We start from the raw sequence: 18,954 nt of genomic DNA on the forward strand, positions 1-18,954 counted from the left end.
GTGTACCTCGGGCCGAGCCACCGAACGCGCGCGCAAGCGCCGGCGGGGTATTCTTTTCTCCCTTCCAGTTCTCTCGGGCACAGAGGAGCGGACGTGTGCCCCCCACAGGCGCCGCAAGCGGAGCCGCAACCACCCCACGTACTGACGTTATAGCTTGGGGCTAGTTACTTCGTAACTACCAAGATCAAAAAGAATAGCAGTCCGTTAACATGCTCGTTCCTCCGTCGAAAATAATAAGTAAAAATAATTCTCCAACGCCTCATTCACTGACGTAACATGACCTACTATACGAAGTACCTATCCTACCTTATAGTCAGCAAGACACGAATCAGCTTAGGCACTCACCAACCCCTCCATATCGTCTGCTCCGCCAGCGGATGACGAGCTGGCTTGACGAGACGTCGCAGCTTCAAGCAACCTCACCTCGAGCACCGTCGTCGTCGTCGTCATTCACCCCGCCATCATCGCCCCGTCGCATGCATGTCTGGCACTACCCCTCGCCCCATTCACCTTAAGCCTCCACCGCCGTCGCCGCCATGTCGGCCGACTTTTGGGCCGGCTACCTCAGCGGTGCTATAGGCATCATCATTGGCAATCCCCTTGACATCGTCAAGGTCCGTCTACAGGCCGCCTCGAATCGGGCGCCTCCACTGCCCGCGTCGCTATCACCGTCCCCCTCGTCCCCTTTGCTTTCGACCGCATCTCCGAATCTCTACTCGCGACTGCGTCCCACCGCCGCCCTCTCCACCGGTACCGCCGCGCCCATACTCGGATACGGAGCACTAAATGCCGTCCTCTTCGTCTCGTACAACCGGTCCAAGCCTGCCATCAACCGCCTCTTGTCGACGCGCGACAGTCTGTGGGCAACCTGGCTTGCCGGGGCCGTAGGAGGCCTGTCCACTTGGGTCGTCAGCGCACCGACAGAGCTCGTTAAATGCCGTGCTCAGGTCTCTACACCGGAAGCCTCCAGCTGGGCTGTTAGTCGTCAGATTTGGAGTACGGGGGGCATTCGAGGCTTCTACTTCGGCGGCCTGGTCACAGCCCTGCGCGACAGCATCGGCTACGGCTTTTACTTCTGGTCCTACGAGCTCACCACCCGCAACTGGCCATCATCACACAGCACCCCTAACGGCCCATACCGGGTCCTCATTTGCGGCGGCTTGGCCGGCATCATCACCTGGGCCAGCGTTTTCCCCCTCGATGTAATCAAGACACGTCTCCAGACCCAGCGCTGGGGCCCTGAAGGTTCGTCATTGCTTCATATGAAACGCCTGGGCGCCATGGCTGTTGCTCGGGAGGCGTTTAGTCAGGGCGGTTTCCCCATCTTCTTCCGCGGCATCGCTGTCTGCAGTATCAGAGCCTTCATCGTCAACGCCATTCAGTGGGCTGTCTACGAGTGGACGATGAAGGAGATCAGTGGTGGTCACGAGCCACTCATCAATAATACAGCTGTCGTGCTGGAATGAGCCCGCCCTCTTGTGCGGCTCAGTCCGCGCTGCTGGTGCCCGGGCACCAATGAAATAGCCATGTCGCCTTCGTCGGATCGCCTTGCACGCGATCTCCTAGATGGTAGATGACATTCTGGGCCGAACTGCTTACGTTTCTAATCAACGGGACAGCTGTTCAGGCCAGTATCCACGCCCGTGGACATATTGCTACATCCAGTATACCGGAACTGATGCCACCTCAACGTTGCCCTACACTGCGACTCTCAAGACAGCGCTGCCTAGTTTACTGGGCCACGCCCTGCCATGCTACGCATCTGGCTGTCTCTGGCCATGGCCTCTGCTTTGCTATTGACACGCATTGCAAGTCTTCAGACAATGCTTGCTCACCATGGTGTATGTGGCATCTCTGTCCCTGCCGCGCGAAACCCACTCTCGACATACAAAAGCAATGACGCGATGAACGCCTTTGATTCAGCAGTCTGACGCAAGGTCTCAACATCCTCCCACGGACTGTTTTCAAAGTGCGCTGGCAGAAAGAGCTGGTAGTGAAGCGGGAAAAGCTATACAATTCTGTCGGAAGTTTGGGTACTTGAATATTTGTGTCCGGCTCCACGACGTCAATGATAGTACCATGCAGTCCTGACAGGCGGAGGGCTTGGACTATCCTTTGTAGACATCAAGAGTTCGTAGCTTGGATAGCTGGTCTTCTTTTTTTGTCAGTAAATAATCTCGGGCGCTCGAAAAAAATGAGCTCCAGGACACGTGCCACGGTCAACGCAATAAACATTAACGTCGCCTCTATACCAGACTCAGCCACAGTACTAGGGACCCGCGTCGACGAATCTTACCGTCGTCACAGTCAAACCTCAGCTTCGCACCCTCTGCGAAATGGTTCCTACAGGCCTATCCGCTCCCACGATTCTTGCCATAATTATCACTACAACCCATCATGCCATCCCGCGCGCATCAGCCGATTGGCGCCACCCAACTAGTCCAGCGTCTGCTTGCCACTCAGGCGTACCCTGGCCAAGGTGTTGGAAATACTGACTCAGGGCTTGGGCAGCTTGCGCTGCCACAGGGTTCTCATCCCATGAACAAGAATTCGCTGAATTTTGCTGCTTCCTGCCAGCATCAACAGTCAGGGCCTCGTCCCGCTCCTTCCTCTTTTTAGATCGTTCAGAGAGCCAGGCTTCTCGCCCAGCAAGATATCTCATGCTGTGTCCTAGACCTGCACTACACGACGCGAGCCTGCCGTGGCTTCGGTCGAGTGGCGGCGCATTGAAGAACAGAATCCGCCCTGCACTGTCGTGCTGGAATGTTTCACGCATCTCACGTGGGACTGACTCGTTGACGTTCTCCGGCAGGGTATAGACTTCTGGCGGCCTCGGAGGATTGTACATGTTGGCGTGTGTCGCCGACGCGTGACCGCTTGGTGTGAAAGGCACGCGGGCTCCGGGGGCCAAGTGACCTTGGGGATAGCTTCCGGTGAGCGGGTTGGGCATTGGCTGGTGGTGTGGTCCCGCCGCTGGAGACTGCGGATATGCGGATGGATAGTTGGCGACAAAGCCAGGTTGGATTTGGTGCTGGTAGTGGTGTACAGGCCGCATACCACCTAACTGAGGTCCGGGACCGGCGTGATGTGGCGGATGAGGGATCGGCACCGGGGTCTGATGCATCGCTTGGCCGCCAGGCGCGGGGGTCACTGGCTGGAAGTGAGGCGTCATCTGCGTGTTGAACGAGTTGGGCGACGGTGAGGGCCCAGGCGGATGGAACGAAATCTGCGTTGCCCTGGCTGAGGCGTCTACTTGTGCGTCTCTGCCCATGGACAGCATCGAGGAGCGCCGCAGCGTGCCGGATTGCGTGTCAGCCATCGAAGAGGTTCGTGGTGGCGGAGTTAGCTCGGGTGGCGGTGACTCCTAACACAGTAGATGGTCAGCGAACGAAAGCCAATCCTCGGCTGTCGGCCCGCGTGGCCCTGAAACCAGAAGAGGCAACTCACGTTCGGCTCTGGCGGTCGTCGATGCACAGCGCCTACGATGGGCGGCGCATTGGGACTCCCCCAAGTCGGGCGCGGAAGGTCATCTGTTTCTTTGGCATCCTCGCGCAATAGGTGCTTGATCGGGCTGGGGACTTTCTTCATGCGTCGCGGCGCATCGAACAGATCCATCTCGTAGTCTCTCTCGCGCACCTCGTCTGGCACGCAGCTTGCCCAGGTCTTGATCTTGTTGAACCGGAACTTTTCCTCGTTGTACCGTGACTCGCAAACGTAGACTTCCTTGTCAGGTGGAAAGCCTCGTGGGCGTCCTTTGTTGAAACGTGTTACAAACATGACGAAGCAGCGATCGAGCACATCGCTGATCTGATGATCGCGGTACTGTCCCGTTTTGACCACCTCATGCTCAAAAAAATGTTTCTCGTAGCGATGGACCGTTTGCTCGGGGCGGTAGTACCAGCAAGCATTGATCCACTTCTGACCTGCACGATCTTGCCATGTTCGAAAGATCTGAGCTACGATGGGTTTTGCCAAGTCGTTCGGGTTCCGAATGTGCACCCAGTCACCTACACGGCGAAGTTATCAGCCTATCAATGCCTGTTCCGAGGCCACGAGCAATGCACTTACCAACTCTCCACGTCTGTCCACTATAGACAATCTCAGCCAGAGGGAGCTTGCCATCTTCGTCACGAAAATCGTCGTCTGGCTTGGCCTTTTCTTGCTCGGCCAGCGTCCGGGCTTGGCTTTGAAGCTCAACTGCGGCCTGGTATACATCGCTGTCGTCTTCGTTGTACTCCTTGGCGTTCCCAAACATGATATCCAGATCGGCAAGGACTTGTTCCACATCGCGATACTTCTTTCTTTTAGCCTTCTTCTTGATGTTGTCGAGGGCAATCGGGTTGGTGATTGCCTGGAAGTAATCGGGAACCGCGGTCTTGTCCGGCAACTTCTCGAAGGGCTGTATCAACAACCTTCCGTCTGGATCCTTGAACTTTCTAAGGCCCTTGAGGATAGATGAGATACGGGCCTCCATGGGTGTGAGAACGCTTGGTGGGCGACCTCTCTTCTTGTGTGCATCATCCTTATCGCCATCACGATCCTTGCGGCTGACTGAGGCCGATCGTCTCCAGTCGGGCCTTCGCCGCCGGCGACGCCCCCTAGAGTCTTCATCAGAGGAGTCATCGTCCTCCTCCTCCTCCTCCTCCTCCTCCTCCTCCTCCTCCTCCTCTTCGTCGTCGTCGTCGTCATCTGCCTCCTCAGCATCTTCCTCCTCTGAGTCTCGCGACGGCGACTCTTCGGCCGGCGGAAGCTCACCCAGATCAGGGAGTTTAGCGTCGTCGGTAGTAATTTGGCCATTGTCTACCAGCTTCCTCAACTCCTCCTGGAACACCTCACGTAGTCGCACAGCGGCCCCGAATATGGGCGCGGATGGTCGATTGTAGACTTGCGCGTTGTGGCAAATTTGAGCAACATCTTTGACAAACTCGGCAAATGTCGCGTATAACTTCTTCTGAGTTTTCCCCTGTCGTCCCACAGATCAGCTATGGACATCAGGCTGATTGAATCGACACTGTCACTTACGCGAATGGTACTGAAAGCGATCGGCTCAGATATGACTTCGAAGTAGTCGGGCAATACGCGCCGGTTGGGAATTCGTTGGAATCCCGCTGCTAATTCCTCACCGCTGTGTATATCTGTCAGCCAGCTCCGGGGGACAAGAGATGAAGGTCGTAGCGTGGACTGACTCTTCCTCAACAGTGCACAGATAGGTGGAAAGCCGTTGAATGATCTGGAACATGTCGTGGTCTTGCTCCCCACCATTCCCGTCGCTGACATCGTCTTCAGCATCATCGTCTAGGCTCGCTCCATGTTCAACATCATAGCCCGCCAGATCTGTGACATCTTCGTTATCGTGGTCTTTCATCTCGACGTCTCGGTCGGCTTCGGCGTCATCCGTTGGCCTAACACGTCGCCCCGACATGATCGCGCAGTGCACAACTGACTGCTAGACGCACGAGCGGCTGATGATGCCAGGAGTGGTTACTGATAGGGATGCTGCGTCGCCGGTTATTGGCGTGGGATCTTGCACGATTTGTGCGCTCGCTCGAAGGAAAGGCTCGAGCTGTTGTCGCGTGTCGGAATGTCTGATCGATGCGGGAAGAGGGAGCGTGTGAGCGTGGATACGGTGGAGCTGTGTGCTTCGAACGACAGTGCATTCTTCATTAGGTTTAGTGTCTCATCCCTTTAGAGGGTGTCGGGTTACACTATGCGAAATCGAGCGATAGGACATACCAGCCCTCCTTCTATATATAGTCAGCGATATATAAAATAATTTCCCGGTATATTATAAAATTATATCTACTATTTATTTATCTATATATACTTTAGGTACTATATAAGATAATATAGTACTTTAATCTTATATAAATTATTATCTTAATAAGAAATAAGTAAAATATAATATTATATATTTTAAGTAAGCTAAGTAACTTTAAATATAATATATTTCTTATAATAACTTTAGATATTAAGATATTAAAGATATATATAAAAGTAAAGAGTTATTATAAGCTTTATATTTTAGTAAAAAATAACGTATAATTAAGGCTATAATAAAGAGTTTTATTATTAATAAAGAAAGAAAGGTTTATAAATAAAAATATTATACTTTTTAATTAAATTATATTAAATAGCTTATTATACTTATATACTATTTATTATTAAGCTTAATATAAGACTAATTTATAAAAAGAGTTATATAATATTAACTTTAATATATTATAGCTAATATCTCTAAAGCTATTTATAAGGCTATTTATAATATTAGTTATAATATTATTAAATAGCTCTTTTATAAGCTCTTAAAAGAGCTATTATTATTCTTTTATCTTCTTTTTATTATTATTATTATTATTCATTCTTATTATTATAACTTTTATATTATTTTTACTATTCGTATTATTCTTATAAGTAATACTATTTATAAAGCTAGTTTTCTTTAGTTATAAAGCTATCTCTACCCTATAGCCTGCTATACCTAACTACTATTTATAGCCTAGGTTAGCGCGTAACTACGACTAAGTATAACTATTACTAAGTAACCCGCCTATAAGCTTTAATTTAATATTATTACTAACGCACTAAAAATAGCTAGCGCGGTATAAAAGCGGGGCGCGGGCTTAGAAAAAAGTAAAACGGCTCTATAACTAAAAAAAAATAAGCTTTATAAATAATAATACTCTTATTAATAAGCCTCTTAACTTATATTTAAGAAATTTATATTAGGATTTAAGAGCTTTATAATAACTTTTAGATATTATTTAATAGTTAATAATATTTTAATATATATAAGGTATTAAGTTTTTATCTCTATATAAAAGCTAGTCTATAAAAGCTTATTATTCTTTTTTTATTATTCTTTTTTATAAAGTATATAAGTAGTTTAATATTAATTTATGTATATATTTTATTACTATCTTTTATATTATTTATAGGCATTATAGTTATTATATTCTATTTTTACGCTAGTTTAGTCTAAGCTTAATAGTACTTAGCTATCTATAATTAATAGATATAAGGCCCTGCTTAATATAGTATAGTTATAATAACCGCCCCTTAATTAAGGGAATCTTAAAATATCGATAAAATAAAAATTAGCACCTTACCTTTTTAAAAAGTAGTTTTTATAAGGCGTTAATAAGGGTTCGAGTTATATAAGCGCCCGAATATACCTTTTAACGCTATACCTAAATAAGTTAGATTTCTTGGCATCTATACCTATTTGGGTTACGTGGTTAGTATAACTATACTTTCGTCGCAACCGCGCAAAGGGCACCCTTTTCGCCAACCGCGCCCCGGTTAAGAGCTCAATTTTGCTCCAGCTTACTATAGGCGCCGCCGCTAGAGACTAACTACGGGCGGCGTAGGCCTGCTGCCCGTGCCCGGGCGTTAGAAAACTGCTATATAATACGGTACATTAGCTTGGAACCCTGGCCTATGCAAGCCGGAAAGCGGGTCCCAATGTCACTTTTCAAAATCGCGGTTACACTGACCGCGCGTGCCGAGCAGGGCCTAAACAACTCCGCCTCCTGCGTAACGGCGCTGCTGACACCTTCGCCTCCCAACCGGAGTTAACCCCCAGACAGTCACGGACAGCGACGCCAGCGAGCACTCTGCTGGTACTCCTATAGCGCGAGCCGACACGGGCGAGGGCGTAGCATTCAAGGGCAACAACGGGGTTTGCCCTAGAAGCGGGCTGGGCCTCGAGGGCGGCACGTCATCCTGCACTCTTCATACAATCGACCCTACCCTACGGCAAGAGTCATGAGAACACGCTTCAAGACCGCGTCAGGCACGGGAATTATAGAGATTGATGACGATGCCACCGTGGACGCATTGTTTGATGAGATCAAGGCCAGGACAGGGATAAATCGCTTCGTCGTCAAATATGGTCCCCCGATGGCGATGAAGACACTTGACCTGAGTCACGCCCATGAGGCTGCGAGCTCACTCGGGCTTCATGGAGAGACACTTACGGTCGTGACAGATGAGTCAAACTCCACAGACCCAGAAGGCACCATCAAAGCCAGCATGTCGCCACGAGAAAAGTTTGAGAGTCGGCCCTTCCCGACTGACAATGAGCCCGCCGAGGACATTGTCGTGCCATGGCCAGAGAGGGAAGGAACTCTCCGCAAGTTACACAAGCAGAGCTCACCTGAGCCGGCTGTTGCTAACCTGAAATAGTTCTTCGCATTATGCCCAGCGACAACAGCTGTCTGTTCACTGCGTTCGGCGGGGCGCTTCCCGACCAGCTACCCGCCTTCTCGCTGCGGCGCATGATGGCAGACTATATCAAGGAGCATCCGGACGTTTACTCGGAAGCCGTTTTGGGTTGCGATACAGCCGAATACTGTCGCAGTATCCAAGATCCAAATCGCTGGGGTGGGGGCATCGAGCTTAGTATTCTGTCGTCGATATTTGACATTCAAATATGTACATTCGACGTACAGGTGAGACGTGTAGTGCGATATACCCTTCACAACGACAGCCAGCGGCTGACCCCCGTCAACGTTTCAAGACCAGAAGCCTGATGAAATTTGGCGAAATTAAGCCCCAACGATGTATTCTCGTGTACTCGGGCATACATTATGATCGCGTGGCCTTCTCATACTCGAACGCCCCTTACAACGCGGCCCTGTTACCACCTGAACTGGACCGAACACTCTGGCCTGTCGAGGACCACGAAGTCTTGCAGAAGACGCAAGAACTCGTACAAGGACTCAACTCCGCACACTATTACACCGACACTGAGGGTCTCATTCTTAAATGCGACGTGCCGAGTTGCGATTGGATCGGTTCAGGCCAGTACGAAGGAAAGAAACATGCCGAGTTGACAGGCCACGCTCAGTTGACTGAAGTTACCGACCTGGACGGCGACGCTGTGCTCCGGAAGTGCAATGCTCAAGGCTGCGACTACATGGGACAAGGCGATCGCGCAATGAGACGACATCGTGATGACACTGGGCATGCACAATTCTCTGTTATCCCGGACTCTTGATGGACATTTCGCTGATAACTGTGCACTGTTAATTTTCACTGGCCCTGAAAGCCCCGGGCGGCATCTGGTTTTGGAACGTGTCATCGTCAAAGGATTAGACATGGCAGGCAGCTAGCTTTATAGCACTCCCAAACACGCCGTGATGATGACAATGGTGCTGACACCCAACATAAGCCGACCGGCATCGTCAGTATAGCCGGTAGCATCCCCGAGCAGCTGGCCAGGCACGTGCTATGTCTAAATAATTGGGCGGAGAAAAAACGAGCGTCATCATGTACATGAGCATGGCACATGACACCCGGGCTATCCAACACCCAGTCCGGCCCCAGCCGTGTTTGACGACTTCAAGTCGTGGGTTCGCCCGGATCTAGCCTCGCAAGGCTTTGGCATGCTTATTTGAAATGTGACGGACCGACACCGGGTTTTGGCTTGGTGTCATGGCTCATCAGTCTATCGCTTTATGTGTTCAGCATAACCGGGTAACACCACGGCTCGGCGAAAACAACTAGCATCGAGGACGTAAAGCGAACGTATCCGAAGATCGCCATGGTGTCCATAGTTGTGACGCGCGAGCACAGGCCGTGAGTGTAGCGGAGCAAGGCTACGTCGCCTCTCCAGTCTCGAGTCGCTGGGAATCTAAAGCATTCAGATCTGCCAGTGAGAGGCTCAGGAACTCGTGCTTGTTCCCCCATTCCTGCTGACCGGACGCAAACTCCCTCATCCTCGTGGGAGGGGGAGGGGGATCAGTAATCTTTGTGATAAGATATGCGGTGGAGGCCTCCGCTATGCCGTAGATGAGAACCCCGACAAGAGGAACCCTGATAAGGATGTAAAAACCTAGGCCGAAACCAAACAGGACGCCCTCACGGCTTCTGAACCAGTTCCGTTTTTCAGCGTGGGAAAAGCGAACGCGAGCGAAATAAGGCTCCAAGAGTTCCCGCATGAGGCTTCGGGATGCAAAGTAGGTCTGGAGGAAGATGATGAGATACCTCTTGGGTAGCAGTACTCCCAGTCCAAAGACAACACTCGCAGGACCCAGACCAACGGCCTTGTTGAACGTATAGAAACTGGCAGTGGGTAGCACGAAGTTTCCGACCAGCGGCAGGTATGACAGTGCGAATATAGCAACTGATATACAGCCTCTCCTCGCGAACCTGTAGAGGAACATAGACAGCGCTTGCGCTGTACTTTCCGAGTGCGTGCTCCCATCCACGATGCGATATTGTCGCAAAGTTGGGTAATACATGTCCCGTAGTTGATCGGGGCGATCACCCTTGTGCTTTCTAACATACGTGACATCGACCCACTGAAGGGACTGCATGAATCTTGAGCACCATGAGTAAGTGCGCGACATGCTTGACTCGCTGGGGGTTGTTCATACAAATTATCGAGAGTCGGCGCTAGGTACCGCATGAGAGCCATGAGAAAGAAGGGTAGCTGGAGAACGTATTCGCCGACAAAATCGAGTCCATCGACGAGCGAGTCATCCCATGACACCTGATCCATGGGGAGAACTAGTGCCATGAGCCAGAGTAAGACCCTGATGCCCCAAATCTGCGATTTGCGATGGACTTGGCATCAGCCGGGCTCGGTCACCAAGCAGGCAAGCGATTGTCTTGGAGTCCTGGGCAGCCTACAGGAATGGCCACGGCGAGCCTGATGGCAATGCCCGCCACGACTGCAAGGGCAGCCTGGCGGTAGTGGTCGCTGGTGAAGAGCGCCGGATTCTGCAAAGCTCGATGGGCTTGGTTCAAAGTCAGCTGATACTCGACGCATAGGTTCATCGTCCAATCAATTCATTGCGGCTAACCTCCGACCAAGGTGAGTTGAGCGCCGCGAAGCATCGCATTCAGGCCAAAGTTGGATATGTCGAATTTGGCTATGAGCTGCGCGCCGACGCCATGAGTGAGAGATTGTCGGAGGCCGTCTGCCGCCCTGCGACGTTCGGGGTCCGGAAAGGTAGGCATCTGGGCAGTTGCAGACATATCGAAAACCGCCCACGAGAGGCAACCCAGTGGTGAATAAAGTATGGCCTGCAAATGCAGGCGGGTAAGGTAGCTAGGTGGATGGGATTCTATAGGTTCCTCGCCGCGAGCAGGAATGTTAAAAAAGAAACGGTAAGTTATTCTAAATTATTAGAGTCGCGACTATGAGAACTATTATATCTTACCTAATAGCGCTTTAAGATAATAACGGTCATAAAGAGTCCTATTGATATATTTTATAATATTAAGCTTTATAAAAAACTAGTTAATATATATTTTTAATATAAAATAAATTATTTAATAATACAAAAATAAATACCTATTATAGTTTTACTAAGTCCTATAGCTTAAAAATAGGGCAATTATTATATAAAAATGGACCTGGCTATTAATGCTATGCTAGCGGTGCTTTATCGTTTAGCAGGATTAAAAGAGCTAATGATCTACTGCTGTCGCAATATTCTGACCCTCTATGGGATCCAGCGTCAGCCCCTACCCCGCGAGAACGCATATTTGGGAGCCTGCATGCAAGCCGCCTCAGTCGCATTTTCTAGCCATGTGCGCGTTTCGAGATCTATCCGCCACCGCTGGCGTCTCTGCGCCATAACTTCTTTTCCTTACTTGCTACATGGACACTTCGTCGCCTCCTCTAGCCCCACGGCGAGCGGTGACCGCCTCCAGAGCCGTGTCAAACAAAGGCATGAGCATTGCCTCGGACGCTGGAGTCGAGACCCTTTTCGACCATCCGGATGTCAAGATTATATCTTTCGAAGCACGTGCCAGTCGGGAGAAATCGAGCCTCGAAACTGATTCTGGGACTCTGCCGTGGAAATCTCAGCTTGAGCGCGTCCTTGCCGTCGGTAAAGACCGATCCTTGATGCTGCATAATGTCGGGATCGTGAGGCTGACAGATGCTATAGGGACATTCCGCGTATATCGCGCTCCCGGCTCTGTTGCTTTTCTGAGCTGTGGATCAGCGCTCCAACCCATACTGCCCAAAAGCCAATGCTGGTGCGTGGACGAGGACAACAGTAGATTCGTGCTTCAGATTCGGCGGCCTCATTTCTGGAGGATTGAGCTTCCAGTAAACACGTACGAGGAGCAAGTGAGGGCTCGCCGCTTTCGAGATGTTATAAGCAGCACCCTCCGGTTTGAGAGAACTCAGTGCCCGTTCCAACGGTCTTTCACTGTCGCCCTCCCAGAGGCACCGGCCGAAGCCCCGAGGATACGACCGTGGGTAGCCAAACTACCCCCGAAATCCATCGAAAGCACGTTGACCCGACAAATGCATGCACCCTCTGGAGGCGCCAACGTCCAGGTCGCTTTCAACGGCCTGAAAAACGTCTCAGGCACCCTTGGCGACCCGCGTTGCCAAGGTTGCTTCAAGTCGAATGATTTGCGTGACAGCGCCCCTTCGCCATTAGCCGTGGAACGTGAAGACAGCCAGCTTTTCGAGCCACTGAAATGTCTGTCATCACCTTGCCGGTCGGCGAGCGGTCCCCCCGAGCGGCAGACTTCTTTACCAAGCCTCCCTGCGCCGTCACAGCGGGGCAGTGTCGCCCCAGTTGTGCCTGGTCAAACGGTGACTGACGAATCTGGCTGGCAAAGTGCCGAGAAAGCCCTCGACTTGAAGGACGATTCGAAAGCTATCCGGGTCGGATCGTCCTCTCGGTCAACAGATATGCCCGGCCACTTCCCGTCGCAATCCAAGCTCGCAGGCGCCCACGGACTTCCAGGACTCCCAGAGTCATCCCTGCCTGTATCGCAAGCGGGCTCATACGACTCATTCTACAGCATTGAACCGTCGTTGTCACTTAGCACGTCGAATTCATTTTGTCCAGATGAATCGTGCTCACATCCGCCGGGAGCGTCTTCATGCGATGACGATGGCGAACCTACCATCACATGCGATAGACGTGCATGTGAGGATCTCGCTGGTCTCAACAACCCATACTCACAGACCAATGCGTGTGACGAGTTTTTCGACATGGACTTGCCGAACGAGGATGAGGGCGGCTCCACGGGGGTCACTACAACGTGCTCGGGGGCTAGACGCCGAATTGTCAAAGACAACAGCCGGCTGGGGGCGACGTCAGCAGCCAGTAACCAGGAGGCCGCAGGCCATCCTTGCTTCAGCAGCGAGCCAAATACCGGGTGCATCGCGAAGAGATTGCCGCTCTCCCTCATTTCGAAGACGTATGAGCTGTTACTCGGCCCCCCCACGCATTTGATGACTCTGATGCTCAAAGTGGCAGCCAAAATATGCGCCGGAGAATGGCGGGGGCAGGTAGACGGCTGCGGGGACGCGGGCGAGCACATCCCCGTACAGTGGGACTACTCCGATAGCGAGCTAAGTGATTGGACTGACGATGACTGACGATGATCGAGTAACCTTCGAGTCCTGCGACGAAGGCGGCGTCTCTGGTCGTCATGCTAGCCTTGGTGTCTAGGCCCCCTAGTCGTCTTGGAAGACGCTGGCAGTCGCTACAAATCAAGTCGTGTCGCCCAAGTACGCGGGCAGTCTCCAGACAGTTCCAGCATACGTCATAGGGCGGCCATGAACGAGCGGAACGCTAGAAGGCGCTTGCGAACCAACCGCCACGTGCAGTGTCGACCATGTCAACCCATGGGTTTCTCGACTGAGAACGTATTGAAACGTTTCCCGAGTATCAGCCCTGGTGCGAGCGCCTCCGGCGACCGCCAAGGGGTGACACTGGCGAATGACGCGAGCTCACTGGGACTCAGCCCGCCCATTATGCGAATGGGGGGCGCTCGCACAACCACCAACCGAACACGAGACGTGGTACTTGTGTGTACGAAGTACGTACATGGGAATGCCCATGAGGACGCGATGCCAATTAGTACCGTGGTTGGTCGATGGTCACGACACGGGCAACCCGATGACTGTGGCGCTCGGCGCGCGGCAAGGATGCGGGATGTGTGTGGGACGCCGGCTCTCGCATCTCGCATCTGGCCTATACGTCCAATACGGCCAGCAGGTGGCATATTAGCCCTCGCATCCGCGACGTGCAAGTTGGTGGGTGCGAGAGCACGCTCTGACGACGAAATGTATAAAGTCGCGAGAGCTTGCCGTGATGGGGCGAGAATCAAGCTGAGTAAATACACTTCGTCACGCAAGCAGCCATCATGTCCGATGGGCAGTACAGTAAGCCGATGAACCCTACCTATAGGCTATATCTAGCTTGACCCTTGACTCGGATAAGACTAATGCCGGCTTGGTAGTCAACGGAAGTTACTTCTTCTACGCTCCGAATAAAGGGGCCGCCATCTTCTTCGCGATAGCGTTCCTGGCTTCGGGGCTGTTGCACAGCTGGCAATCCTAGTACGTTCACCGCACGACCGTCTGTGTATGCCAGGGAGAAGACGCATGCGCTTACTCGGCCAACAGCCATTACCAATGTTGGAAGTTGACGCCTCTCTTCCCCTTTTGTTGTTTGCTCTTCGTCGTTGGCTTTGCTTTGCGCGAGTACGGATCCTTCCACTATGACAACCTCAACGTGTATATCGCAAGCATCTGCATCACCTATGCTGCCCCGTGAGATATAGCCCCGGCGCCTTCATTGAGTAGGATAAAGTGTCGCTGACAAATGCCGACTGATAGGCCGTTACTAGAATTGCAAAACTACCACGTGCTGGGGCGGACTCTCTACTATGTGCCCTACCTGTCGCCCCTGCATCCCGGACGCGTCCTCACGACTTTCGGCTTTGTCTCCGCGGTTGTCGAAGCTCTCAACGGGTGGGGCGCTTCATACTCGGCCAACCAGTCGCTGAGCGACAGTGAGATGGCAGCTGGCCACGCTTTGATCAAGGCGTCCCTCCTGATTCAGATCTTTGTGGTGGGAAGCTTCATTCTGCTCGCTGCCCTCTTCCACCGCCGGTGCTCTGCGCAGGGGATAAGAAGCCCGCGTTTGCATGGGCCCCTATTGACCCTCTACGTGAGCACCTGCCTTATCCTGGTGCGGACCATCTACCGTGTCGTTGAGTATTTTAGCGTGGCCAAGCTCAAATTCAGAGAGGCCGGGTTCGACCCCATGTCTATGTCACCAGTCATTCGCTACGAGTGGTTCTTTTACGTCTTTGAGGCTGCCGTGATGGCTTGCAACTGCGTCCTTTTCAACGCTCGCCATCCTAGGCGCTATCTACCTCGCGACAATAGCATATACTTGGCCCAAGATGGTGTTACTGAGGTCGAGGGACCTGGTTTCAAAGACCCACGACCGTTTTGGCAAACATTGGTGGATCCTTTTAGTATTTGGGGCCTTGTCAAAGGGCGAAGCAGTCACACTGCCAAATTCTGGGAAAATGGCGGCAGCCAGATGAGGTCAAACATGAAGGTCAACGACTCTGCTGTCGGCCCAGACACGGTGCAAGGGGTGTGATTGTTGGGTGCTCCGTAGCGCACATTCAGTCACCTTCACGATCGGCGATGTAACAGGAGCGGCAGACAAGGGATGTGAGTGCGTGGCTGCCCTAGGGATGGCGTATACGAGTATTCAAGCGTACACAAATGAGCACTCCCATCACATACCCCGATCCACGAGAACTCGAGGTCATGGGCGTGTACGAAGTAGGTAGGGTATGTTGGCGTTGCAACTGTCAATAATCACCTCAAAGAGACGCAGCTACAACCTCAACGCCTGCCTCTTACGTGTGCAGTAAATAAATGGTGCAGTAGTGACTGGTCTCAAAACTGGGTGTTCGGATGCGGATTGTTATTGACCCCAATGTTTGTGCTCATCTTGCCACGGCCAGGGCGGGGATTGATCCTGCCGACCGCTCAGCTGACGCTATAGGCTCGGGGTATTTGGCGGCTGTGCCAGATCAGCATGCTTTCTTTTAGATGCCCATGGCCCTGTCCCGCTTGGCGTCGTTTCGCCACTCCTCAACATGCTGCACTCTCAAATAGCGACTCTGTCCTTCTTTCGACAGGCGCCGTCTCATCGCGACTTCACTGGCGCCTTGACAACGCCAAGATACCATCGACTGGTCCTTGCAGACGCCACTGATCATAACCATGGCGCCTCACAGCCATCAGTCTGTCTCGGGGCACAGACCTGGCTTTTACGTGCACGTCGAGCTTGGATTGTCATGGCGTACATCGAGGACTCGCCATCTCACGTACACGTCGGATAGCCTATGCCCACGCCGCCGTGTCCCGCGGCTCCCGTCCAATACTGCCTTTCTGATCGACGACGGCTCGCGTGGCACTCAACACTGTTGCGTCTATACCTGCCACGACCACCAGCATTATTGCGACTTCCATCGTCATCAATCGCGAGCGGCTCCCAATGCCGATGTTATGAGGCAGGGACATGAGCAGCCGACAACTCGCTTCATCGCTCCTCAAGCACAGACGCCCTTGCATGAACGGTCACGATCGCGATCGTCTTCAAGGCCCAGTAGAAGCGGTACTGCAGGCAGATACAGAGGCAACTCCGCTCCCCCGCCATTTAATGACAGTCCCTGGGACGCAGACCCGGAGCCCATGGCCGCAACGGCGCTCCCACGCCAGAGGTGTCCTCCACAGCTATACAAGGATTTGCCCGCTATCCCCTCACAGCGCCAGTCAGAGGAAGAGGACATACCACGGACGGTAGCTACGTCTCCGAGTTCGGCGGCAACATATGACACCATTAATGGGCCGCAACAGGAGGGCTATTTTGATGATCGAGCCCGGAGCCGTGCTCTCGAGATGCAATCTCTAGCAGCAGCTCTCATAACGGTAGATAATGGGTTCGAGGACCAGTGGTGGTATCAGGGTCGCTTTAAATAGACATTTAGAGTTACCCGTTAGTGGGCCCTATAGAAACTAAGAGATATACCTTTTAGTTAGCTATAAAATACTAATATAGCTATAAAATACTAATATAGCTATAAAATACTAATATAGCTATAAAATACTAATATAGCTATAAAATACTAATATAGCTATAAAATACTAATATAGCTATAAAATACTAATATAGCTATAAAATACTAATATATATTATATCTAGCCTATAAGTATTAAAATACGTTTTATATAGTAAATATAGCTTTTTATTACTTAATTAAAATATTATAATTAATTAAAGTTAATAATTAAAGTTAATACTTTTAATTAATTAATTATAAAATTAAATAATTAAATAATTAAGAAAGTAAACTAATTACTATAATAAACTATTTATTTATTTATATATTTATTTATTTATTATTAATTAAGCCTAAATAGACTATTTAAGGTTAAGAAGTAAATTTACTAAAAACCCTTATATAAGGTAAAAAACTAATATAGTTAATTTAAGCTAATAGATTAGTTTATAAAAGGATAGGGATTAATCTTATTATTAATATTAAAGGGATATAATTAAAGATATAATTAATAATTATAGTTAATATATATTTTACCTTATATTATTAAATAAAGGTTTATTAATATAATAAAATAATATATAAATAGATTTAAGGCTTAGTAATATACCCTTATTAACTAAAGTAATTAAGGCTAGTTAATATATAATTAAGTATAATAACCTTTATAGTTAATTTAAGTCTAAAAGCTATAATAACTTAAGATTACTTTTAAAATATAAATAAATATTATTCTATAATTTAATACCCTTAAATATTATTTAGCTATAATATAATTAAAGGGAGGAATATATAATAAATAAAGTAATATTAAAAAGCCTTTATTAATAAAAATCTTACTTTTATTAATAAAAACTTTATAACTACTATAAGGGGCTAAGCCTAATAAAAGCCTAAAGGGCGGCCTTAAATATAGTAACGCTATATATAACTAAGACCCTATATTACTTAAGGCCTATAATTAATTATATAAGGCTATATATAATAAGCGCTATATATATAAGGGCTACTTAATATATAACTTTAATTTCCCTCCTTTATAATATATTAAATATTAATAACTTAGCTAGCTCTTATTATATAGCGCTAGCCTTATTATAATATATATTATTAATAATAAAATATTAAGTAATAAAAGTAAACTTAATAAAAGTAAGAAAAGCTTATAAAATTATAATATAATAATAAATAAAGCTTAAGTATTTAAAGATATAGCTATAAACTATATTTAATTAAATAGCTTTAAATAAAGTAATATTTAAGCTTAAGAAATAAAAGCTATTTAAATAGTTAATATAAAATAATAAAATAAAATATATTTACTTTTTTCTATATTAATTAAAGAGTAAATATAAAATTAATAAAGTAAAAGACCTTAATAAGGAAAGTAAAGCTATTTAATATTAACTCTTTAATATATTACTTATTTAATTATAGCTTTATATAAAGGGATTTTAAACTTAAAGGGGACTTAAAGGTAAAAAAGAATTATAGGCCTTCTTTAATTATAGTAAATACCTTTTTAATAATAAATAAATAAAAGAAAGAATACTTAATAAGCTATAAGGCCTTTATTAAAGAAATAAATAGCCTTTTAGCGCTTTTTTAAATTTTAAAAATACCTTTATAAATATAAATAAGTTTACTTAAAATACTTAAATCTTAGCGCTATAGAATATTATATTTAATATTATAAAAGAATAGCTTATTATAAGATAAATATTAAATACCTTTTATAAATATATTTTATACTTTTAAGAAATTACTTAAAACTTTAAAAAGACCTTATACTTTAAAGAACTATAAAAAAAGAGTTAAGCTTAATATAAATATTAGCTTATTTATTTAAGAATAAAATAAATAGACTACCCTTTAATAATCTTTATTATTAATTATAAAGGTAATATTATAATATTAATTACTTTAAAAAATATAAGATTAACTTAAATAAAGGGGGCCTTTAAAGAGACTTAATAAAAGAAAGTAATATAAGCCTTATTAAATTAAGTAAGCTATTAAAGATAAAAAAGAAAGAAAAAAAAGTAAAAGACTATACCTTTATTATAAAGGGAGTAATTACCTTATAGTATATTATTT

General features: G+C 48.1%; 5 protein-coding genes across 6 annotated transcripts; 3 read left to right on the top strand and 2 right to left on the bottom strand.

Moving 5' to 3' along the window:
• Positions 1-536: 536 nt before the first annotated feature.
• Positions 537-1,466, top strand: JDV02_003666 (uncharacterized protein; the record flags this gene model as incomplete). The annotated part of the gene is made up of 1 exon (XM_047984817.1): positions 537-1,466. The coding sequence occupies one exon, from the start codon at positions 537-539 to the stop codon at positions 1,464-1,466; it is 930 nt and encodes a 309-aa protein (XP_047840792.1).
• Positions 1,467-1,611: 145 nt separating this feature from the next.
• Positions 1,612-5,604, bottom strand: JDV02_003667 (uncharacterized protein). Its single transcript, XM_047984818.1, has 5 exons — positions 5,187-5,604; positions 5,023-5,125; positions 4,069-4,963; positions 3,448-4,007; positions 1,612-3,364 (listed from the first exon to the last, which is right to left on the bottom strand). The coding sequence occupies exons 1-5, from the start codon at positions 5,420-5,422 to the stop codon at positions 2,396-2,398; spliced, it is 2,763 nt and encodes a 920-aa protein (XP_047840793.1). The 5' UTR covers positions 5,423-5,604; the 3' UTR covers positions 1,612-2,395.
• Positions 5,605-7,355: 1,751 nt separating this feature from the next.
• On the top strand, positions 7,356-9,420 carry OTU1 (ubiquitin-specific protease otu1). Its single transcript, XM_047984819.1, has 3 exons — positions 7,356-8,131; positions 8,185-8,450; positions 8,519-9,420. The coding sequence occupies exons 1-3, from the start codon at positions 7,765-7,767 to the stop codon at positions 8,996-8,998; spliced, it is 1,113 nt and encodes a 370-aa protein (XP_047840794.1). The 5' UTR covers positions 7,356-7,764; the 3' UTR covers positions 8,999-9,420.
• JDV02_003669 (uncharacterized protein) lies at positions 9,086-11,073 on the bottom strand. Of its 2 annotated transcripts, XM_047984820.1 has the most exons (4): positions 10,809-11,073; positions 10,636-10,742; positions 10,380-10,552; positions 9,086-10,323 (listed from the first exon to the last, which is right to left on the bottom strand). In XM_047984820.1, the coding sequence occupies exons 1-4, from the start codon at positions 10,981-10,983 to the stop codon at positions 9,600-9,602; spliced, it is 1,179 nt and encodes a 392-aa protein (XP_047840795.1). In that variant the 5' UTR covers positions 10,984-11,073; the 3' UTR covers positions 9,086-9,599. The 2 variants fall into 2 exon arrangements, with proteins under 2 accessions (XP_047840795.1, XP_047840796.1); XM_047984821.1 differs by lacking the exon at positions 10,809-11,073 and having other exon boundaries at positions 10,380-10,658.
• A 3,057-nt stretch (positions 11,074-14,130) lies between these two features.
• JDV02_003670 (uncharacterized protein) lies at positions 14,131-15,383 on the top strand (the record flags this gene model as incomplete). The annotated part of the gene is made up of 4 exons (XM_047984822.1): positions 14,131-14,149; positions 14,227-14,326; positions 14,393-14,539; positions 14,606-15,383. The coding sequence occupies 4 exons, from the start codon at positions 14,131-14,133 to the stop codon at positions 15,381-15,383; spliced, it is 1,044 nt and encodes a 347-aa protein (XP_047840797.1).
• Between the last annotated feature and the right edge of the window lie 3,571 nt (positions 15,384-18,954).

The sequence above is a fragment of the Purpureocillium takamizusanense genome, chromosome 3 (assembly GCF_022605165.1).
Source record: "Purpureocillium takamizusanense chromosome 3, complete sequence".
In the NCBI taxonomy this organism is placed as follows: Eukaryota; Fungi; Ascomycota; class Sordariomycetes; order Hypocreales; family Ophiocordycipitaceae; genus Purpureocillium; species Purpureocillium takamizusanense.